General features: G+C 43.9%; 1 protein-coding gene across 2 annotated transcripts in view; it reads left to right on the top strand.

Moving 5' to 3' along the window:
* The window catches only part of LOC143738633 (protein NLRC3-like), a 58175-nt gene extending 35216 nt beyond the window's left edge, over window positions 1-22959 (top strand). For both annotated transcript variants that reach the window (XM_077230660.1, XM_077230661.1), the window contains 4 exons: window positions 2697-2870; window positions 11428-11589; window positions 21189-21235; window positions 21319-22959. In XM_077230660.1, the coding sequence (XP_077086775.1) occupies window positions 2697-2870; window positions 11428-11589; window positions 21189-21235; window positions 21319-21863 (928 nt within the window). In that variant the 3' untranslated portion in view covers window positions 21864-22959. The remainder of the gene's footprint in view (window positions 1-2696; window positions 2871-11427; window positions 11590-21188; window positions 21236-21318) is intronic.
* Window positions 22960-25708: the final 2749 nt, after the last annotated feature.

Here is a 25708-nt window from a genome sequence, read left to right as displayed (position 1 = left end):
GCAGTTTAAATTTGAATCGCGTTTCTGTGTGTGAATGAATGATCCGCTTTTAGAAAACTATTGCTATACTGAGATGAGTAAAAATCGACTAAAATATGTTGAAATAAAATGTATTTGTATAAGCAATGTATTAAACTGCAAATTAACATTTATATTTCTTATATAAACGAAAGACCTATGTTGTTTTGGATAGATTATACATTTTATGGTAAAATATAAGCCACCTCAAATAAGCTTTTGTTTGCCAATTTTTGCTCATATGTTAAATAGCCTATAGTATGTTTTGTCAAAAATAAAGTATGTTTTGTCAACAATAAAATAATCAAATAATGTTATTATGCATTTGTTCCAATGTTGCCTAGGCTATATTCAAAGTAATGAATCCTTAACTTTGAAATATGTATGATAAAATGTATACTTTAGTTTTTACAAAGAAAGATTGCACTTGAATTGTTGTTGTAATTGTAACCTTTTTAATAAAAAAATATATTTACAAGGTAGATGTAAACAAACTATTAAAAGGTAAATATAAGCCAACTGTGAACCAATTTATATATATATATATATATATATATATATATATATATATATATATATATATACACACACACACACACACACACACATACATACATATTGCTCTTGCAGTCTTTCTTGTTAAGTACTCATTAAGTATGCGGGCACCATTGTCTCCTCAGGTGTGAACCACTAAATATGCACGATGGTGTTGAAATCGTTGACGAAAGCCCTGTTTGTGCTAAATAGAGTGAATTTACACCTTTGCCATTAATATGTTTATAAGCAACTGAAAAAATGTCAGGGCATATCAGAACATCTCAAGGACCCCAAAAAACCCTTAGACCCCAGAGGGTTAAGACAGCATTCAAAGTGGGTACATTTTAAGATACAAACATTTGGGTTGCACTTGTCCACCTTGGGAGCTTAAGCAAAATTCTTAGCGCATCATTAAATGCCACCTGGAGATTTTTCATTTTAGCTTTAGCATATTTACACCACAAGTGGGCTGTATATGTATGTATATGCTTGTAATTTTGAGAAATTAACTAGGGAGAGGTACTGAGACCTGGTATACGGGTCCAAGGGCTAAATTGTGAAAGACATTGTACAGTAACAATAATCTCAGATGTTACCGGTTATGCTGTTGGTATTAGAGAAATTAAGAAATTACACATGCTATTTATTATTGCTATATAGTATTCATTTAAACACAGATTCTGTCTTAAATGTACGTAAATAGTTGGGAGAAAATATGATGTGTAGTAGTAGATCTGCATTCGGTCGTAAAGTGGCAGCAGTCTAATAAACCTGCTGACAATTGCGCTATTAATGTGAATCAAACATCAAAAGGCAAACAGAAAATTACTTACAGCTTTTGAATAAATAACTTTAGCTTTAATAAGCATTATTCTATCAATTTATACAATGTAAACCATGCAGTTTTATATTGTGAGAGATATAAAATCTAATCAATATGTATCACCTTACATTTATATTTATATTTATTCGTTTAGCAGATGCTTTTACAAATGAGAACAATAGAAGCAGTTAAACTAACAATAGGACAACAATATGCAAGTGCTATGACCCTTCCCAGTTTAATCTAATGCAGTACCTGAATTATTATATATTTTTTTAAAGACAATAGATATAGAATAGAAGATAAAGTGTTAGTATTAATGGATCAAGTGTTGCCAAAAAAGATACGTTTTCAGCCGTTTCTTGAAAATCGACTCGGACTCAGCCACTCTGGTTGAGTTCGGCAGATCATTCCACCAGCATGGAACAGACCAGGAAAAGGTCAGAGAAAGAGATTTAGTGCCTCTTTGAGATGGCACCACAAGACGGTGTTCACTTGCAGAGCGAAAGTTTCTGGATGGCACGTTGTCATGATACAACCAGACACAGGTAGATCCAAACGCAGCGTGAGTTTATTAGAGGGTAGTCAGACAGGCAAGGGTAACAGACAGCAAACACAGCATAGGAGACAAGGCAATACTCAGAGTCCGATAACCAGGCGGGAAGACAGAAGCAGGCAGCAGACAAGACGGAATCCAGGAAACAGGCGATGGGTCAGATACACAGACAGGACTAGACTAGGAAAAGCTTGGTGATGTCCACAACAGTAAAACAAGACTTAGCAATGAGTGATAGTTAGAGTGGAGTATAAATGAGTGCGGAGCTGCGTGAGGAACTCGATGCAGGTGTGAGAGTGATCAGTGGAAACAGGTGTGTGTGAAATCCGTTCAGGGTGTGTGCATGATCAGTCCCAGGGAAGGCAGTGCAGGGGTGGAGCACCCTCTAGTGACACTCGAGGGCAATCCAGCCGAACATCGTCACACACGTAAGTAATGAGTTTAGGTAAAAGGGAGCAGAGCCAGTGGTTGTCGGGTAATCAAAAGTCAGTGACTTGAATTTGATGCAAGCAGCAACTGGCAACCAGTGCAAATTTGTGAGGAGGGGAGTGACGTGGATACATTTTCCTTAATCTGCAATTTACTTATTTATTATTTGATCCATATGTGATGTTGCCATTATTACATGACAACATGAGTATCACAGTGAGATGTAAGCCTTTCCATACTATGCTGACTATGAGTGCATACAGTTCCCTCAAACATTAGTTTTGTATCTATATGGTGCATCTCTAATAGATTGTATCTCATTACCCCGTTTAGATTGGTCTTCTGTAATCTCACCGATCAGTGTTGTGAAAATGTGGCTTCAGCTCTACAATCATCAAACTCCTCCCTGAGAGAGCTGGACCTGAGTAGCAATGACCTACAGGATTCAGGAGTGAAGCTGCTCTGTGCTGGACTGAAGAGTCCAAACTGTGCTCTCAATATACTGAGGTATGTATTTTGATAATAGACTAATGACTTTTAGAATGAAAGCAAAGGAGATGCAAAAACAAGATATACAGTATGTAGTCATATGCATATGTAAAATAACATGATCATCAACATTAAACAGCATATACATTAAAACTGCCAAAACGTTATTAAATGAAATGTCGCCCCAGGACGAGCTATTGGACTGTACAAGTATTAGAGGTGTTAATGGACTCAATATACTCCATCTGTGTTCTGATCATCGTTCTTAATCTGATCCAGATGTAGTCTTTGACAAAAACGTGATTTTCTCAGACTGTTGCTCAAAATGTTGCTTTTTTGATGAAACTTACCCATATTCAAATGTTGATAAAAAGTATCCAGTATCCTTGTGGTGCAGCAGCCACAGAAGGGTACGGGACCTAAGCAGCCTGCTTTTTGAGAAATATTACTTTTTAAAGTAGTTTAAGTAGTACTTTTACTTGAGTACATTTTAAGTGATGTATCTGTACTTTTACTCTGCTATTTTCCCTCCATTTGTGGTCGTTACATGCTTGTTTAAATTTTGTTTATGTAATTTTCCATCAAATAAAATCTTGCATGGAAAACATTATCCATAGCAGTAGATGGTGCCAAATGCTGTTAATCATGGCTGCTGTAGAAGTGCATTCTTCAAGCATCAATTTAATCAAAATATCAGCATCTTCCTCTAATTTTAAGAAACATGTTAAGGTGAATTTCAGATTTCTGCTTAATAAATGATCCTGTCATTTTGTGCAAGGTTGTTGGTATTGCTTACAATGTTAATGACTCCGGCAAGTGCCATGTTCATAATGCGGGAAATTCCCACTCCCATTTACTTCAGTATATAGAGAGATGTGCGATCTCCACTGACGTGTCTGTCCCTCAAGACTTGTTTAAGCTTTCGCCTTGTTCAGTACCGCAAGCCTCTGCTGACTGTGCGCGCCCCTCCCCAAACAGACTAGGCATTTATACTTGACAGGGGTGACTGAGTTATTGTCCGCTAAACCATCAGGAAGCAGCGGTGTGAAGTAAGGTACACACATGACGATGTTTGTTTTTAGTATACTTCACCAAACCTAAACTACAAAAGAATCAGAGAATTGTGTAAAACCCAGTAAACCTTAAGATGAATAATTGTGATATTAGAGCCAAACATATGGATATGAAAACTTAAGTATTAAACTATATTAAACAACAAATAAAATCTACAAATATTTATGATTTCTAATCAAAAATATTTTCTAATTTCATTAAACATTTTCAGTTAATTACATTAACATTTTGAATGAACATGGACCTATATTTTCATTAAAAGACAAATTTCTGCTATTGTAGGCCCATTTTTGTAAATGTAAGCAATTTTGACAATTGCAAAATGGGTGCCGCTGATGTACCTGCTGAGCCAGAGTCGGTTCGAAGTTCTGCATCTTCGGAGTTACAAAAAATGCCGTGCATACTGCTACACGAAATGGGGGCCAGTGCACTCAACATGCATGACCGCCCACACTGCAATGACGTATTTTTGCTACGCACACCATCACGCTTATATTGGGTATAAATGTTCTATTTTTGTCACGCCAGAAAACGGAGAAGAGGCAAAAGCAGGGAAAACAATCGTTTTTTTAACAATAAACAGTAACGGTCAGGTCCACACAAAGGGCGATACACAGGAACAGGCAAGTGACGCAGGGACCTTGATGGAACTGGAACAGAAGTGATGAGTGATGGTGAAGTGAAATCCAATCCAGAAGGTGCAGATGAACAACACAGGAAACACAACGTATAATCCAGGACGGGAACGAAGACCACGAGGGAAGACCAGACAGGAACGACACCGGAACAAATCACAACGATCTGACAAAAACAAGATGCAAACAGTGAGTATATATAGGCACCGCTGATCAGATGCAGCTGGCGCCGAAAGTGAAAGCAGCTGGCGCCACTGATCAGCGGCAGTGATCGGTGACCACGCCCATACACACACACAACACCAAGACATAAGACAAGAAGGGCACGATGGATTGACGAACCGTGACAGTACCCTCCCTCCTAGGAACGCCTCCTGGCGTTACCAGACGTCCTTATCTGTCGATTGTAATCATCGATAAGGGAGTGGTCCAGAATGTCCCTAGCAGGTACCCAACTTCGGACCGTAGAACATCCTCCGGACCGTAACCTTCCCAGTCCACCAGGTACTGGAATCCGCGTCCCCTCCGCCTAGAGTCCAGAATGCGATTAACCAAATATGTAGGTTCCCCATCTACGAGTCGCGGCGGAGGAGGAACCGGGGCAGGCGGATTAAAGTGAGAATGAAACACAGGCTTTAATTTAGACACATGAAAGGCGGGATGAATTCTCCTGTACGCAGGAGGGAGTTTGGCCTTGGCCTTGGTGCGCGCCCCCACTTGGAGCAGAGTCTCTCAAGCTCTGGTCCATGTGCGGTGGCACCTCTGGACGAAGGTGTGAGCGGAGGGGACCGCGACTTCGGATTCCAGACTAGGAAAAATAGGTGGCTGGTAACCTAAACTACCCTCAAACGGAGATAGGCCCGTGGATGACACTGGTAACGAGTTATGAGCGTACTCAACCATTGAAAGCTGCTGACTCCAGGAGGAAGGATTCTTGGATACCAAACATCGCAACGTTCTTTCCATATCCTGGTTGGCTCTCTCAGTTTGACCATTGCTCTGGGGATGAAACCCAGAGGACAGACTGACAGTCGCTCCCAGTAATTTACAAAATTCTCGCCAAAATTTGGATACGAATTGGGGACCCCTGTCGGAAACCACATCAATCGGGAGGCCATGTAAGCGAAAAACGTGGTCAACGACAGTCTCCGCTGTCTCCTTGGCTGAGGGTAATTTGGGCAAGGGAATGAAATGAGCCGCCTTCGAGAACCGGTCCACAACGGTCAAAACGACCGTCTTGCCCTGGGAGGGTGGGAGGGCGGTGATAAAATCTAGCGCAATGTGGGACCAGGGTCTCGAAGGGACAGACAGCGGTTGGAGTAACCCATCTGGGGGTCGATTGGAAGTCTTACCAGTGGCACAAACCGAGCAAGCCAAGATGAAACTGCGAATGTCACGAGCCATTAATGGCCACCAGAATCGTTGCTTAACCAAAAAACTGGTGCGATTTACCCCTGGATGACAAGCCACGTTGGAACAATGCCCCCATCGAATGACGTGGGACCGTACTCCCTGTGGCACAAATAACCGCTTCGTTGGGCTACCGGGCGGAGGCGTTACCCCTTCTAAGGCCGTCTTGACCTTCGACTCGATCTCCCATGAGAGTGTAGAGATAAATAGATTCTCTGGTAAAATGCACTCGGGAGTGGATGGGCGTTCGGAAAGGTCAAAAATACGAGATAAGGAGTTGTGTTTGATGTTCTTGGAACCCGGGCGGTACAAAAGAAAAAAATCAAAACGACCGAAAAAAAGAGCCCACCGAGCCTGCCTGGAGTTGAGTCTTTTGGCAGTGCTGACATATTCTAAGTTCTTGTCACAGTGTCTGGTTGTGTTCCCTTGTCTATCACTAGAGGTCCTCGTTCTCACGGTGTCCTTCACATTTGACTTCAATTCCCAGCATTCTGTCTGTCACTGTCACTCATCAGTTCATTGCACTCAGCTGTTCCCTGTAATCATTGTTCCCAGCTGTTCTGTGTTAGTCTTGTTAGATGTGTGTATATATTCCCTGTCTGTGTTAGTATGTGTACGGAGTCGTTGTATATTGTCACCACACTTCTGTCGTCTTTGAGCCTGTTTCTTGTGTTTGTCTTTTATGTTTTGGATTACCTTTTTGGATTTTGACCTTTGCCTGGACTGGATTGTGAGTACGGATTACCCTCTAATAAATTACCTGTTATTGGATCTCTCTCTCTTGTGTGTGTGATTCGTGACAGTTCTTGTGGTCGTCCAGACGATAAAAGGTACCCCCGACCCTTCTAACCAATGACGCCACTCCTCCAACGCTAACTTGACCGCCAACAACTCTCTGTTACCAATGTCATAGTTACGTTCAGCGGGAGACAAACGATGGGAAAAAAACGCGCATGGATGCATCTTGTCGTCTGTGGAAGAGCGTTGGGAAAGAACTGCGCCTACCCCTACCTTTGACGCGTCGACCTCCACCACGAACTGACGTGAGGAATCAGGGGCTATCAAGATGGGAGCCGAAACGAAGCGACTCTTCAGTTTGGCGAACACAGGCTCAGCTGTATCGGAGCACCTGAACCTAGTTCTGGGGGAGGTCAAGCCAGTCAGAGGCGCGGCTAGTTGGCTGAAGTTGCGAATGAAACGCCTGTAGAAGTTAGCGAACCCCAGAAACCTCTGTAGGGCCTTACAGGAATCTGGACTTGGCCATTCTACCACAGCCTTAACCTTATCAGGATCCATACGCACTCCCTCAGACGAGACGATATATCCTAGAAAAGAAACAGACTGTGCATGAAAATCGCATTTCTCCGCCTTGACAAAAAGCCCATTCTCTAGCAACCTCTGAAGCACTCGTCGGACGTACTGCACGTGTTCCTGGAGAGAGGATGAAAAAATCAATATGTCATCCAGGTAGACATATATGAACTGATCTACCATATCTCGCAGCACGTCATTGTCGAGTGCCTGGAAAACCGCTGGGGAGTTGGACAGCCCAAACGGCATAACCAAATATTCAAAGTGCCCCCTGGGGGTGTTAAACGCGGTTTTCCATTCGTCCCCTTCCCTAATGCGAACCAAATGATAGGCATTACGTAAATCCAGTTTTGTGAAGATTGATGCTCCCTGTAACCTCTCGAAGGCTGAAGACATCAACGGCAAAGGATAAGTATGCTTTACCGTGATGTTATTCAACCCCCGGTAGTCAATACAAGGTCGCAGAGAACCATCCTTCTTGCCCACAAAAAAAAACCCCGACCCCGCCGGTGAAAAGGAAGGGCGGATGAATTTGGATGCTAGAGAATCAGAAATATATTTCTCCATAGCCTCCCTTTCTGGAACAGAAAGCGAATAAAGTTTGCCCTTAGGCGGAGACTTACCTGGCAGTAAATCTATGGCACAGTCATAGGGACGATGCGGAGGGAGAGAAGCAGCACGGAACTTACTGAACACTTCCTTCAGGTCCAGGTACTCAACGGGCACTATAAGTAAATCCACCGTCTCCTCCTGAAACACAGAAACAGGTACAGATGGACTACGGGTGCTAAGGGTGAGTCCAATAGAAGAAATGACAGAGTTTCAGAATGATTGCCTGATGTGATGAGTGTTATGGGTCCAGAGGTGAGAGCAATGTTAGGGAGTCTTTGGCCAGTAAGAGCATTGACGGATATGCTGTGAGTGAGTGAGGTGACAGGAATAAGTAACTTCTGGGCCAGCTTACGATCCATGAAATTTCCCTCCGCTCCAGAGTCCAGTAAGGCGTGACAGTCGTGTGTGCCGGTGGTCCATCTCAGTCTTACCGGGAGGAGCGTGGATGATGGTGATGAGGTCTTCTCAGCGGAGATCCCACCCGATAGTAGCCTCAGGTTTACTACCGGGCTTGGCCTTTTACTGGGCAGGCGTGTAGGAAGTGGCCCGCCTCCCCACAGTAAAGACAGAGTCTGAGGGATCTCCGCCTCTCCTTCTCCTCCCAGGAAAGCCGAGCCTGAGCCGAGTCGAATGCAGGGCTGACCGTATCTCCGCTGCTGGTTCTGAGATCCCCTGTACCTCCAGGAAAACGAACCTGAGGAGCACGACGTTCTCTCCTGGCCAACCGTGCATCCACCCTGAGTGCCAGGTCAATGAGGCCGTTCAGAGTAGTGGGTAGATCCATCGCGTAGATCTCCTTCCAGACACGGTCACCCAGCCCACGCAGGAACATGTCCCACTGTGCCTCCTCGTTGCATTGGCACTCGGCCTCCAGGGTGTGAAAATCAATAGAGTAGTCTGAAACGGATCGGTCCCCCTGGTGTAGATCGGCAAGAACTCTGGCTGCTTCTCGTCCCGCCATCGACCGATCAAAGACACGTTTCATCTCTTCGGCGAGTGCCTGGAACGAGGCGCAGCATGGGTCTTGGTTCTCCCACACCGCCGTTCCCCATAATGCCGCCCTCCCAGTCAGCAGCGTCAACACAAAAGCCACCTTAGACTGCTCGCTGTTGAAGGTACGGGGCTGAAGAGAAAAGTGCATTGAACACCTGGTTATGAAGGCTCTGCAGAAGTTTGGTTCCCCTGAATACGCCTCCGGGATCGGCAGACGAGGCTCTGACTGGAAGGACGACCCAGGTGATGCGGGTTGAATCAGCGGTGTGGGTGGCGCAGTGGGACTCCTCAGCTGTTGGAATTGCTGGGTGAGCTCGGACGTCTGCGTGACTAAAGCTTGTACCGCCCGTCCTGTGTGCGCTATGCATTCCTCTTGCGAATCCATTCGTTTGATGCTTCTGGTGATGAAATCAGAGAGACTGGAATCAGATCCACCTGCTGCCTCCATTCTTGGTCAGATCATTCCATCACGGCCAGAAAACGGAGAAGAGGCAAAAGCAGGGAAAACACTCGTTTATTTAACAATAAACAGTAACGGTCCGGTCCACACAAAGGGCGACACACAGGAACTGGCAAGTGGCGCAGGGATCTCGATGGAACTGGAACAGAAGTGATGAGTGATGGTGAAGTGAAATCCAATCCAGAAGGTGCAGACGGACAACACAGGAAACACGACGTATAATCCAGGACGGGAACGAAGACCACGAGGGAAGACCAGACAGGAACGACACCGGAACACATCACAACGATCTGACAAAGACAAGACGCAAACAGTGAGTATATATAGGCACCGCTGATCAGATGCAGCTGGCGCCAAAAGTGAAAGCAGCTGGGGCCACTGATCAGCGGCAGTGATCGGTGACCACGCCCATACACACACACAACACCAAGACATAAGACAAGAAGGGCACGATGGATTGACGAACCGTGACAATTTGTTAACAGAGCATTTGTGGACAAATTTGTTGGATAAACATAGAGTTTGTATTTTGAAGTGGAAGTTTAAAGTTAGATCTTTGGATAACTCGCAGTATTTGTGTTGCATTAGTGTTGGGTAATATTATAAATTATTCGCCAAAAGTGAACTCAAAAAATTTGAATATCTGCCATAATTTTGGCTGAACTGAAATCTGACGCTGCACGGCGCATCAATTCTTTCAGATGATTGCTGAATCTACCTCAACGTATACTTATAATGGTATGTCAATTATCTTAATTTATTTGCTTAATGTTTCTCTTGTGGACCATACATTAATGATAATGAAAAAGTTAGAAGAATCAATATTTCTTGCTAAAAGTTTTTTTTAAAGTCTTCGTATAAAGCTGGTTTTGATTTTCATCTATGACTGATTATGCTGTGTTCTGACCTAAAGAATGTTATTACACCTATATAATTGTTGTAATAATAATAACAATAATATCAATAATGTTTTGTTAATATCCTATGGAAACAAAAGATGTAGTTTTCGCCATTGATCAAACAACAACTATACTTATCAGAATGATGAAAAAAGATTTGTAACAAGCAGTCTTGACAATTTGTGAATAGATCACCTAGTTTTGTAGTCTGTTTTAAACAACATTTTCATCGAGGAGTCCGTGCATGTCCGTGTCGCAAGTGTGGTTATGTGATAATGCCATTATGAAATTAGGCAAGGCAAATTAATTGTAGGTCTTAATACAGCGTGAAAGTCTTTTTGCACGTTAATGGTTTAAAATCCCATTAAATCACTTTTTCTCTGAGCTTGCTTTGGGTGTGTGTTCAGCACAGATGGTTTAATGGTTTAAAGTCATTAAAATGCACACAAAAGGAATCAATAAGAGGAATCAAAATGTTATCCTACTCCTGATCTCAAGTATTTGATTTTCAATTCCCATCTCAATTTCAATTTCAATTTCAATTTATTTATAAAGCACACATAAACACAACTTCCGTTGACCAAAGTGCTGTACACAGAAAATAGTAAATTAAAATAAAAAACAACCACAGGGCAATTGCTTCAACATTTAGTTTGCATACGACAGGTCAAATAAAAATGTCTTTAATCTCACTTTAAAGATAAGCAGGGTTGGTGCAGCTCTGATTTCTGGAGAGAGGCTGTTCCAGAGTCTAGGGGCAGCACTAGAGAAAGCCCTGTCTCCTCTAGTCTTAAGTTTTGTTCTCGGAGCCACCAGAAGGCCTAGGTTCGCAGACCTAAGAGCTCTAGGTGGTTGATGGACAGTCAATAGGTCTGTGAGGTACAATGGAGCCATCACGTTTAACGACTTATATACTAATAATAAAACTTTAGAAGTAATTCTATAGCGCACTGGTAGCCAGTGCAAAGACTTGAGCACAGGAGTTATGTGTTCTCGTTTCCGAGTTCCTGTCAGGACTCTTGCAGCGGCATTCTGGACTATTTGGAGGCGATTAATGGATGACTCCCTGATCCCCATATAGATTGAATTACAATAGTCCAGCCTGGTAGAGATGAAAGCATGTATAACTTTGTATCTCTACAAATGAAGTACACTAACATGAACACTTACTGTTGTCGCAGATTATCTGGCTGTATGTTGACAGAAGAAGGTTGTGCTGCTCTGGCTTCTGCTCTGAGTTCAAACCCTTCACACATGAGAGAGCTGGATCTGAGCTACAATCATCCAGGAGAATCAGGACTGAAGCTGCTCTCTGATACACTCAACCATCTGGACAAACTCAAGTATGTTGACCCATAAGAATGAACCTCTCTGTTGTAGTTGTTTTTGTGGATTTTAAGAAAAACTGGACAAACAGCCCATAGGAGTCTTTGTCAGATTAACTTTCCATTGATTCAATGACTACATCTTTCAAATTACATCAATTGTTTTCTCACTTCGACACAACAACCACCAAAACTCTGTGTACTTACAGGCCAATTTGCACATGCTTACATACTGTTTTCAAAACTGTTAAACTTATGTTCAAAACAATAACATAATACAAAACTGAATATGACAGCAATTTGCTACATTTCTACAGTAATATTGTAATGAAATATATTTCGAATCTAAAAATGAAATGCTATAGAAACAATTGGACAATTGGACCAACCACAGCTGATTCCTATTGTATCTGTATCGGTGAATGGTGTGTACAAATTCTTGTATTTTGTAATTAGTCTGTGCAAAAAAAAAAAAAAAAAAGACATAAAATATATTGAAGCATACTGCATTATGTCTGATTCATTCCAGTAAAATATATTGCAGTGAATTCTAAACAGTAGAGAGGTGTGCTTGTTTTACAGAAGAAAACATTGTATAATGCTACCTGTTGTTAGTGTTTTTTAGGTCATTGTTTTGTGGGTGACACAACCTTTGCTAGTGTGATGGAAGAATATGTTGATTTGAGACATGTATGAAGTGATATGGTAGTTTTAGTGCATTTTGAAAGTGAAATGAACTGCTGTGCCGAGCTGAAAGTTGGTTTGGAGAACTGTGTGAAGAGTTTTTAAAAAGTGACCTAAGTATTGAGAAATGTGTCCTAGCGACTGTAAAAAACTGTAAACAGTCAGAACCTGAGGTTATACAACCTAATAAAAGAGTGTGGAAAGGCCCAGCCTGCCACTACACAAATGTCTTTCAAAGACACACCCTTAGATAGAGCCTGTGATGATGCTACATTTCTAGAATGAGTTCAAACACCTAGAAACATCAACAGCTTCAAAAGGGTCTGAGTCTCTCAGGGACTGATTTTGTGGCTCAAATGGAGGCCCAGTGAGCCCACGACGGTCCCAAGAAGGAACACAAACAGGACGTAAAGAACTGAACTGTCTCATCCGATGCATTAAAATGGGAGACAAGCAAATTTCTCCCCAAAGAAACAGCCTCAACCAGTAATTGCTGTAACATACACTTAACAAGTTGCCAGGGCCCACAGAAATTATTCAGACAAGTGTGAAATAATGGGGATACTCCAGGACAAGTGTTAGGAACCACTGCTCTAGCTCAACACACAGTAACTATAGGCCAGATCACACTGCTCTTGGCCACTTCAATGCCTTGAATCAACATTTGTCTTGAACATGCCTGGGTATAAAGATTATTATATTATAGCACAGAATTATCATATATAGCGACAATGAGTCTTACATTAAATTAGCTCAAATTATATATACTGAAATTGAATAATTAATCAGGAATATGATTAACATATATCACATATTACAGTTACATTAAATCATCGAAGCTGCAAATAGACCGATTGTATACATAAATGATCACCACAATGAGTAATGGTTCGTCATTAATAAATCAATAGTCCCATTACAGATCGATTATATGAGATAACTTTAAAGGAATTAATTTAGTTATCAAACGATCTGTCTGTCCAGCAAACGGCCGTAAGATTAACTTATCAATTTTCAACAAAAATTATCTCTTTCTTATAATTCCAAAAAAAGCTATTTTCTGGCCATGAAAAATCACCTTCTTGTTATTATAAAATTTAGGTTACTGAAATAGTAACGAATTGTAAAGCTTTGTAGCTAGATCAAACATTTCATTGACTTTGTAAAAATGAGCATTTTAGACAGAAAGCAATCAAGAATATGGGTTTAATAAAATGAAACTACGGATACAGAATTCTACATTTAAACCCGGGATACATGTATGTACAGTAGACAGTAAAACTAACAAGACAGACGAATAACAACGGGAGTGAGAGGGAGAGAGATTGAGTGAGAGAGAGTGAGAGGGAGAGAAAGAGAGAGTAAGAGGATGAGAAAGTGAAACTAAAGGTCAGGATTAGAGATTGCAGTATGGCACAAACCACAGGCAAAATGAACCTTGAGAGACACAAAGATCAAATCCCCTGAATGGGGTAAACAGATCTTAAAGCATTTAGATCGATAGGAATTACAATACTTGCATGATTCTTCGTGTGGCTGAGAACCAAAGCGTGTGTGTGTGTGTCTCTGTCCTCGTGTCACGCGTTCACGTGGTCTTTCAGAGCGAGTGAGCGCGTTAGTTTGAATGTCCTTTGAGGTGCAGTTGCTGGTTGGTTCAAAGAGTCTCTTTAAAATTGAAGTTGCCGATTACGTTCATTTCACTGAAAGTGAACGTAGGAAAGTCCGAGGACAAAAATAAAGAAAGATTAAAGAAAAAGGAGAAACACGGCGTAAAGCTCCCTAAGGAGCCATGGAACCGGAAACCTCTCACAGGGAAAAAGCTCTCTGTAGGGACTTCCTGGGGTCAGTCTTTTATGGAAAAACTGGGTTCACGCCTCTGTTTGCGCGAACCACCCATGACCATCCGAGAATCTGAAGCGTACAAAGTTTTCTTTGTCCTGTGGGGGATGCCCACTGGACTGAGGAGATTGTGTTGAGCCTTTCGGCTCCAGCACTATGAAATGTGTAAAAGAATGCACATTACTGCTATCGGATTTCGGCTCCGTTAGATTGAGAGAATTACAGAGATATCAAACACGTCACATGATGATTATAGGAATACAGAGTTCTTAAGATATGCATTTTATAAGCATTTAGTTCCTTCAAAGCAAGTTTGTTCCTTCGAACAAACGTCATAAATACAATTTGCAAGCAAAAATACAAGTGGAAAAATACTATTCCCTTTCGTTGTCATTCCGAGTTACGTCGGATGACGACGAATGGGGTTTCGCTTAGAACACCTATCGACTTTGAGTATTACAAAACGAGCTAATGGCAAAGAAATGCCATGGGTCTGCGGAATTTGCATAGCGTATCTCCGCCTTACCTCGTGGGTATAAAAGGAGGATGCCAGCAACATGCAGATATGTGACCAGTCACGGAAACTAGGGACACAAGTCGGTTCTGGGGCATTTTGAGTTATTCATAGATTCTGAGAGTGTAATATCCAAGCTTTCCAACGATGTGTAACATGTGGAAATCTGATAATATTTGGAGAAGTTGTGGCCATTTTAAAGTAGGCACTTAAAAAAGCTCAAAGAGGAGAAAACGAGCTAAAGATTGTGCAGTTCTCACCTGTCTCTGCTGCTGGGGGTGACAATAGGGCTCATTTACATCTCATTTAGATAAGCCATACCCCCTGTAAAGCTCCTCCATGTGCTTTACAGCTTTTTTTACACTTCGAATGAGTGCACTTCTGCCGCACTAGGCGAAAAACAATTGTGCTGCCCCTCTATTTGCAACGTACCAGCAACAACACACAAAGACCAATAATGCCATATAGCCTGCATATAACGCGAAACCAGCAACAACACATAAAGACCAATATGCCATATACATATAACGCAAAACCAGCAACAACACACAAAGACCAATATGCCATATAGCCTGCATATAACGCAAAACCAGCAACAACACACAAAGGCCAATATGCCATATACATACAGTATAACGCAAAACCAGCAACAACACACAAAGACCAATATGCCATATACATATAACGCAAAACCAACAACAACAAACAAAGACCAATAAGCCATAGGCCTACATATAGCGCAAATAGTACGCAACGCTCGTGTGCCCAAAATGTCAACAATATTAAAGTTTATGTAGGAGGCAAATGCCTGCTGGCATTTTTCTTTAAGCAGTCATTTCTGCAATTTTCCAAATAATCACATTTCACCTCCTCAAATTACTGTTGCAAATCTCTTTACACCACTTTCTTATGTGCGTATACACACACAAATGAAATGTCCGCAAGCACATTATATCATCAGCAGGTTCAGCATCTTAAATAACGACTAAAGAGCAAATGAAGCTTAACTTACATTTCAGAAACACGCACGGCAGGCCTTCATCGCAGCAGCAAAGGTCTTAACTGCATCCTCTATTTCGATTCTCCGTCACATATGAAACAGCCAGCCACCGCTGTCAGCGAGCCGAGCCGCCGTATTGAAGCACTGAGGGCGAGCGCGCTGCGCCCATACCTCCGGTTCAGTTTCCCGAGCCCACGAAGTGCGGCGAAAACATTTTCGGTGTAACTGCCAGACGGTTCATCTCGTCTGCGACAATCTTTGCGGCATCCATCTTCATTGAATTTTGATATCAGAGAGAGCTGGCCAGAGCACAGCATAATAAGTAGCCATGTGGTTGACTTGGAGGGGGGGGGGCAAAAGCGCCGGGTTATTCAGTATGGAAATACACACAGACAATGACACGCCACGCCCCTACTGCATGCTAGAATCTCCGAAAACAAGCCGATTTCAACCTCAAAATGTAAGCTTTTAAATATACCAATACTGCTATCTCAAACATGGAGAGGCTTCTTCGTGATTTCAATTAACAGATTCTCCAAAAAATTGAAAATCACCAATTTTGAAAAAAAACTCTTCTTTCTCATTTTGCTCGAAAGTTGTGCTGCCGACTTGTGTCCCTGGTTTCTGTGACGGGTCACATATGTTTTTGCTTCGGAGCCAAGAGTATTTCTTCACTCCACAGCCATCTCTGACTTCGCTCTACGAGACGAGCTTCTCTCTCCGGTGTTGGTGTGACGGCGATCTGCAGCGAGCTCACAGTGCCTGCTGATCTGTGCAGTGATCTGCCAGTGTGTGTGTGTCTCCCTGTGCGCTTCAACATCGCAGAGTTTTTTCTCCTCTCATAAAAGAGCTCGCACGCGGCACGTCTTTTTAAAGACGGCTCGCCCGTGCATTTCTGGTTGCAACGGACTGGTATCGGACTCTGATGGGCACGAGCGCTGTCTAGTGTGTTTGGGCTTTGATCATGCTTGAACAGCGCTCGTGGATGACTCATGTTCTCTCTGGGAACGTGATCATTGCGTCATATATAGGTCGAGACTCGGTGAACTCGCAAGAGTGAGAGTCCCCTCATCCACCACCCGATCTTCGGCTGGTGGCCAGGGTGTCCTAAGGGTGTTGGTCTGGAACAAGGTGCCGACTCTGTGTCCACGCCCCAGCCCCCCCCTCTTTAATGACGGTGCCCGCTAGCGAACTGATGATTCCACGAGTCTACCCTCGGATGGCCTGTGTGTTTTCATTTGAAGCTACAGAGGATGATGCTGTGTCTGTAGCAGCATCACTAGGTGGGCTTGATTCTTTTGGAATGATGACTCGTCACAGCTGCCACCTTCTGGTGTGCATACGGCTGTGCCTGAGTCTGATCCGGAGATGACAGCCATGCTTTCCCGGGACGATTGGTTTTTGGGTGAGGCCGCCGACCCGCGTCCACGGCAAACCCCAATATCTTTGCTCCCGGACATGATGAGATCACGGGTCCTCTCGTTGGTCTCATCCGCCTTTCCTCCCCTCAGGGGCCGCTGCCCATTGGTACACTGGGGTCCCCCCGGTTGAACGCTCTGGTGCCATGCTACTGTGTCCTCAGAGTGCTTCCCGGCGCAATCCTAAGCACCCGTCCAAAGCCTGTATTTCTTTTTCGTGTAGTTCCTCCGCTCTCATGATAGCATAGCCATCGACCAAGTGGAGCGGACTCCCCTGATGCGGGGAGGAGACCATGCGAACTGAATCGCATAGCCGAGCCGATGGTTTGCGCGACCCAGCGGAGCAGATAGGCATATCAGTACGCTGTTCTCCCATTCGGGCTAGCCCTGTCTCCTCGCGCCTTCACAAGGTTGTTGAGGCAGCCCTTGTTCCTCCATGGGAACACGGGGTTCGCATCCTGAACTATCTCGGTGACTGGCTGTCTGAAGCTCACTCCTGAGACCAGGTTTGCGAATACAGGGACCCAGTGCTCCGGCACCTAGCTCGTCTGGGCCTTCGGGTCAACTGGGAAAGGAGTAAACTTTGCCCCGTGCAGAGGAGCTCTTTTCTCGGTATGGACTTGGTCGCCTTCTCCACTCAGCCATTGCTGACTTGCCTGAGACTTCAAGCGCAAGAGTGCGGTTCCACTGAAGTTTTTTCAGAGGCTCCTGGGGCATATGGCATCTGAAGCCGCGGTACGCCGCTCAGATTGCTTCATATGAGACCTCTTCAGCTTTGGCTCCGCGACCGAGTCCCGAGGTGGGCATGGCAACACGGCACCCTCCGAGTACCAGTTACTCCGACCTGCCGTCAGTACTCACCACGTGGTCGAACCTCAGCTTTCTGCGGGTCCGAGTGCCCCTGGAACGAGCTTCCCGGCATGTTGTTGTCTCAACAGATACCTCCACGGGCTGGGGCGCTATGCGCAATGGACATGCTGTCACACTCTCATGTAGAGCAGAAATGCTCCCGAAAAATTCAGTGAGATTTATCACACCCAGGTGTTGAGCAGAAATGCTCCTGAAGTTCAGTGAATTTCTTCACACTTAGGTGTTGAGCAAGGTTGCTCCTGAAAGTCACTGATTCTCGCATGTAGTGTTGAGCAGTTTGGCATGTCTATTGCCTCGAGTTGCTGGCAGCACGCCTTGCCCTGCACCGCTTCCGGGCATTGCTCAGGGGTCAACACGTACTAGTCCGATCAGACAATACCGCCACAGTAGCGTACATCAACCGTGAAGGTGGTCTACGCTCGCGCCGTATGTCGCAACTCGCCCGCCACCTCCTCTTATGGAGTCAGAAGCATCTGAGGTCGCTTCGAGCCATTTTCATTCCCGGAGTCCTGAACTCTGGAGCCGACGAGCTCTCACGGCTTCAGCCCCTCCCTGGAGAGTGGCGACTCCATCCGTCGGTTCAGCTGATTTGGGACCAGTTCGGGGACTCACAGATAAATCTGTTTGCCTCTCACGACTCGACCCATTGCGACCTATATTATTCTCTGACCGCGGGCCGCAAATATGCTTTCCCCCAGTGAGCCTTCTTGCGCAGGTTTTGCGCAAAGTCAAGGAGGTCGAGGAGTAGGTCCTTCTGGTTGCGCCCTACTGGCCCACCCGGACCTGGTTCTCCGAACTCTTACTCCTCGTGACAGCACCTCCTTGGCCCATTCCTCTGAGGAAGGACCTTCTTTCTCAGGGACGGGGCACCCTGTGGCACCCTCGTCCCGATCTTTGGAGCCTCCACGTGTGGCTCCTGGGCGGTACCAGGCAGGTTGGAGTACCCTACCACCTGCGGTGGTGGCTACCATCACTTCCGCTAGAGCGTCGTCCTCGAGATACGTCTACGCGTTGAAGTGGAACCTCTTCGTCAGCTGGTGCTCTTCTCGCCGAGAAGACCCCCGGAGATGCTCGGTCGCTGTCGTGCTTTCCTTCCTTCAAGAAGGGTTGGAGTGAAGGCTGTCTCCGTCCACCCTCAAAGTCTATGTTGCCGCTGTTGCCGCACTCCATGACTTGGTAGAAGGTAAGTCCTTGGGAAGCACAACCTGATCATCAGGTTCCTGAGAGGAGCGAGGAGACTGAATCCTCCTCGCCCTCCTCTCGTTCCCTCTTGGGACCTTGCGGTGGTTCTAACTGCCATGCAGAGTGCTCCCTTTGAGCCTTTGCAATCAGTGGAGCTTAAGCTCCTGTCGATGAAGACAGCGCTCCTGGTTGCACTGGCCTCTATCAAGAGGGTAGCGAACCTGCACGCATTCTCCGTTGGCGAAGCGTGCCTGGAGTTCGGGCCGGCTTACTCTCACTTGATCCTGAGACCTCGGTCTGGATATGTGCCCAAGGTTCCTACCACTCCCTTCCGGGACCAGGTGGTGAACCTGTAAGCGCTGCCCTCGGAGGAGGCAGACCCAGCCTTGGCACTGCTCTGTCCAGTATGTTCTCTCCGCACCTACATAGACAGAACGCAGTGTTTCAGGACCTCAGACCAGCTCTTGTCTGTTATGGTGGGAAGCTGAAGGGAAAGGCTCTCTCCAAGCAGAGGTTGTCTCACTGGATAGTGGACACCATTGCTTTGGCATACCAGCAGCAAGGTCGACCGTGCCCCCTTGGTGTGACTGCCCACTCCACCCGGAGTGTGGCGTCCTCTTGGGCTCTAGCGCATGGCGCCTCGCTAACAGACATCTGCAGAGCCTATAATTTGCTAGGTTATTATGATCTAATTGTGGTTTCTTAATGAGTGGTTTTATAACTGCCAATTTAAATGTTCTTGGAACATGACCTAAAGATAAAGATGAGTGTTAATTTAACACTCATATTTTAACACTTTACACTCTTGAGTGTGGACTCATATACACTCCCAGGAGTGTTAATTTAACACTGGAGTTTTTGCTGTGTAAGCAGTACATAAAGTATTGAATGAAAAGTTCTCTGAAATGTCTTTGTATTGGGCAAATTTTACATTTATTTCACTTCAGCTGTGATAAAGAATGCAAACGCAGTGCGAGCGTCATTATGAGAAGCAGAAAGTGTCTGATTTCACGTCTCTGTTTTCAGCTCGTCCCATCTACAACACCTACTTACACATGAACCAAGGGAAGCACTTGACAAAATCACATGAGGCCAAGGGAATCACATGACCAGGAACTAAGACTTTGAGAATTACAAAATAAAATATATGAAAACATGAATGTGAATACAAAACCCAAAACCAAACGTGATATGCACGTTTAAAGTCCCCGTGAACCGGAAGTTGCAAACGACTTTTCTCCAAGTGAAACGGAATATTGAACAGAAGGCAGGAGGCTACCTGCTCCGAATAGGCTATGCCCTCGTCAGCCCCAGGGCGGTGCTGGTTCAGGCGGCCAGGGTCGGAGGCGGCAGTAAGGGTAAATGGAATGGCGGCCATGATGGCACGGGACTCTAGAATATTCTCAAGTTCACCGCTGTTGGAAAGGCCGATGGTGAACTGAGAACCACAGTGGGATAATACCCACTCTACAAAAGCCTCAAAATTCTCCCGAGGTCCCACACCGGGCCGCGTGCCTTCTTCTCCGCATTGAGGCTTGTATGGTAAAAAAACACTAAATGATTGGTTGGGGAAGGAGGTAAGTCACACCAGGTTGTGGGCCTCGAGAGAATGTTGGTTTTTGGTCCAGGCAAAGTAAGAGCACAGCTGGATACATTTTCTGTGTTGGTCCGGTCTTCTGTTACATAATGCAGACGCTGAGAGGAAGATGGAAGGTGAACAGTGAGTTTATTGAACAATAAAGGAGCAGTGAAGAGGTGAGAGTGTCAGTGTGAGTTCAAAGGGAGATTTGGAGTGAGACACAGATGAATGAAAGAGCTAGAGATGGTGAACAGTCCACTTGGCATCAACGAGACCAGACAGTGAGCTGTGTTGAAGTGTGTGCTTAAATAGTGGCAGTGATAAGGAGGTGCAGGTGTGAGGGATTGGGAAATGACGTGCAGGTAGGAACCGAGGAGAGTGATGGGAAATGTAGTGCAGAGGATGGTGATTAGGCTGATCTGTGACAGGTACAGTATAAAAATCATGATGTCTATGGAAAGTCCCCATAAAACATGAAAAAAAAAACAATGTGTGTGTGTGTGTGTGTTTGTGTGTGTGTGTGTTTTCTAGTGTGGATCATGGAGGAGAGTTCAGGATGGCATCAAGACTACACAAATGTAATAACCCAAATACACAGTTTTAGTGTTTGTTGTTTTGTTGTTGTAAATGTTGCTGTTGTAATTTGTGTTCTTGTGTTCAGATGCCGTTGATCTCACACTGGATCCAAACACAGCAAACACTCATCTCGTTCTGTCTGAGGAGAACAGAAAGATGACGCGTGTGGAAGAGAGTCAGTCGTATCCTGATCATCCAGAGAGATTTGAGAATCCTCCTCAGGTTCTGTCTAGAGAGAGTCTGACTGGACGCTGTTACTGGGAGGCTGAATGGAATGGATTTCATTGTGATGTATCAGTGACATATAAAGGAATCCAAAGGAAAGGAGGGCATGACTGTTTGTTTGGACACAATAAGATATCCTGGTGTATGATCTGCACTGATCAGAGATTCACTGTCTATCACAATATGCAAGACACTGCTGTTTCTGCTGGTTTAGGTAGTAAGAGAGTAGGAGTGTTTGTGGACGTGTCGGCCGGCACTGTGTCCTTCTACAGCGTCTCTGACACACACACACTCACACACTTACACACATTCAACACCACATTCACTGAACCACTTTATGCTGGATTTAGTGTTTATTATTCAGTGTCTTTGTGTCACATTAAACAACACAAACAAACTGACTGAAGGACAGACAAACGCACATTAATGTTAACCTGAGATGTCCATAAAATTAATTTTAAAAAAAGTTAATTTTTCTCAGAGTTGGGAAATAAATGTATTTTTACAGAGAAAATGCAGTAAAATCTAACAATGATTTGCTGAAAAATGATAACAATAAAACTGCTAAATTCCCCTAAAAATACATATATTCAGATCACTGAAAAAACTTGTTAAATGTCACAAAGTTTAACCAGAGATATCCATAAATATGCATCAATAATGTTCAATCATCATTTATTTATATTTAAGACATTACAAGCAGAATCAATGAACAAGCAGAAAAGAATGGTAAATGGACTGCATTTATATAGTGCTTTCACAGACCTATGGCCACCAAAGCGCTTTACATAGCCCCACATTCACCCATTCACTCACTCATTCATACACCGACGGCGGTGTCAGCCATGCAAGGCGCCATCCAGCTCGTCGGGAGCAGCAGGGGTTAGGTGTCTTGCTCATGGACACCTCGACACTTGGTCAGGTGGAACTGAGTATTGAACCACCAACCTTCTGGTTTGTAGACAACCCACATGAACCACTGAGCCACTGCCGCCCCTCAAAGAAGATATGAAACCTCTCAAGGTCTCTTCAAGGAATTATTATAATCAAAGTGAAATTAATAACATGACATATGTATAATCATAGAGATAACTGTAAATTGATTATTAAACTACTGTCACCTCTTCTGCCAGAATTTCGCTGTTAATTCACGACATGTTTTCTTTAAGTTTAATCATGTTAATGTGGTCAATAAACGCTTGTTCCTGTTTCAGTCTGAACATGTTTCTTCAGTTGTTGATCTTTGACTGTTATTTTCATTAATGATAAACGTTTGTCACCCTGAGTTTCACTCTTTTTACACTTTTGGTTTTTAATGACCAGTTTTGACTGAATCACTTTATGAATCTTCATCAAAAGAGAGTTTAGATTGAATCTAATACAGAAGAACTGTTGAACAGGAATGTAAAGGAGTCTGTCTGTGACAAACAATCAAAGTCAAAGTGAAAAAAAATAAACCCTGTAATTTTTTTTTTTTTAAATAAAACATTTTAGAAATATACACAGTATTCGTGTTTGTTTCATATGGTTTAAAAAAAAAACTTTGATCCTATTTTCAACAAGTTTAAAAGCTGTAATGAGGTTTAAGAAAAAATAAATATAACACCTATATATGTGAGAGTTCAGATCTTTAAACGAAAAAATATATTACAATTGAAATTTGCATTTTAAATCAGAATAATAAAAAAGCTAATTGTTTATGTTTTCCATGTTAGTTTATTTTTAATTAGATCTGGAGGAGCTTAATAAACTAGTAAGCTTAATAAAATATGCATTGCATTATCCATGCTTGAATTTAATCAATTTTTCTTTTAGGGCTTGCATTTTTAGCTTTGGGTAAAAACATTTCAAACATATTGTAGTCATGAAAAATTGAACATTCCAAGTTCACTTTTTAGATTTCAATTCCAAAATATTCTGTCTGTTTAAAAACACAACCTATAATATTCTGAATATTCTGCCTGGACTCAAAGAAATTTTGCCAATATACTCCCAGACACTTTCTCCCTCTTTTTAAAATCTCTTTTAAATAAAAGACATAGAACAACAACAGAAAAGGATAAACAATGGCATAGAAATGACAGGTAGTCTGGAAGTACAATATCGAGGCTCTATTTACAGTAGCGATATATACATACATAAAGCTGTAAAAAAATTGCGCTGTAAAATAATGGTAATCTACTGGGAGCTGTTGTTGCCAGCAATGTACTGTTAATTTACAACCCTTTACTGTTATTTTACAGCGCTCCTTTTTTACAGTATGTAACCATAAATATACCATGGAAGGTAACTCATATCATTTGGAAAACTGATTGCTTCAAACAGTTCGAGTTAAAAACTAGTATTTATATTGATAGTGTGAACTTACTTCATTTGTGTCCACTGGAAATTAATATCTCTTGATATAAAACTGCAAACACCTAATGTGTAATAGTGAATTAATTAAAAACATGACTTTAACTAAAATCTTCGCAGTTCGTATTTAGCGAACATTAGAATACATGTATGTGCTAAAATACTTAGCAAGGAGATTGTCACTGCATCAGTGTTACGCTGCAGTTGAGACAAGGAGGAAGCAGGATCCAAATGCAGCACACTTTATTCAATAGACTCCAGACTTTACCAACACAAATTAGGAAACAGGACTCGGGAACAGAACAACCAACATCAGCACTAAACAAAACCAAGAACTCACAATGACTGAACTAAAACACAGGGCTTAAATACAAGGGCAGACAAGCTAAACAAGATAAAAAAAACATTTCTTGGCGGTAGCTACGGGGTCATAGGCTGGAGAAGGCACCGGCTCAGGAACATACACCGGCTCAGGAACAGACACCAGCTCAGGCACAGGAACAGACACCGGCTCAGGCACAGGAACAGACACCGGCTCAGGCACAGGAACAGACACCGGCTCAGGCACAGGAACAGACACAGGAACGGCCATCTTGTCCGGAGACACTGGCTCGGTGGCGGCCATCTTGTCCGGAGACAGTGGCTCGGCGGCGGCCATCTTGTCCGGAGACACTGGAACAGACACAGGCTCGGCGGCCATCTTGTCTGAAGACACTGGCTCGGTGGTGGCCATCTTGTCCGAAGACACTGGCTCGGTGGCGGCCATCTTGTCTGGAGACACTGGAACAGACTAGACGTGACTAGTCTCTGGATCGGCAGACGTGACGTGACCAGTCGCTGGATCGGCGTGAACAGTCTCTGGATCGGCAGACGTGACGTGAACAGTCTCTGGATGAACAGTCTCTGGATCGGCAGACGTGACGTGAACAGTCTCTGGATGAACAGTCTCTGGATGAACAGTCTCTGGATCGGCAGACGTGACGTGAACAGTCTCTGGATCGGCAGACATGACATGAACAGTCTCTGGATAGCTGTGCATGACAAGCTGTGCATGACAAGATGCGCTGGCTCGGCTGGACTGACGTGAAGTGCAGGCTCGGCGGGACTGACGTGAAGTGCAGGCTCAGCTGGACTGACGTGAAGTGCAGGCTCGGCTGGAAGATACTCAGGCAGGACAGTCTCGGCGGGATGAAATTCATGCAGGACAGTCTCGGCAGGACGAGACTCAGACACGATGGCCCTCTTGGCAACAAGTGCACGCTGGAAACCCATCCTGGACGGCAATAGACCGATCCGGTGGCTTGCTTGATGGTTGGCGTGACGAGAAGATTCTCAGGCTGGACGGGCGGGACGTGAACTGACTCAGGCTCAGGGGGTACTGTGAGCTTGCGGGGTTCTTCATCAGCCAAGCCCACAGTAAATGCCGAACCGCTCAAGAAAGGGGCCAGGTCGATATACCCTTCTAGGGTCCAGCCGGTATAGTCATCCGGCATCATTTGAGCGATGTCCTCATCCAGCCCGCTCCAAAACAGGTCCATGCGCTGGGTGTCATCTAATGACGCTAAATGACAGCAAGCCGAAAAGTCCCTCACATACCTTTCAATAGGCTGGCCATCCTGAAACATTGAAGAAAGCAATCTTTTTAGAGCTCCATTACTTGCCCGGAGACTTGCGCGGGAGCATGGCTATCAGACTGTCATACATGTTGAATATCTCCAGTGGTGCTGGAATAAATATTAAGACACCAAAATTAGGTGCAAACCAAAGCTTCGGCTCTGGGACTGGGAACATTCTTGCTGAGTGGAAACACTGAGCTGATGTGAACATAATGAGCTCTAAAATATTAGGCTACTTTTAAAACTACTTTAAAATATTAAATTTATTATTATTAATTA

This window comes from Siphateles boraxobius, unplaced genomic scaffold, assembly GCF_051911475.1.
Source record: "Siphateles boraxobius isolate OS27281-9 unplaced genomic scaffold, OSU_SipBor_1 15, whole genome shotgun sequence".
Classification (NCBI taxonomy): domain Eukaryota; kingdom Metazoa; phylum Chordata; class Actinopteri; order Cypriniformes; family Leuciscidae; genus Siphateles; species Siphateles boraxobius.
Note: the sequence above shows the minus strand (reverse complement) of the source record. Positions and strands in the feature narration are given on the sequence as shown.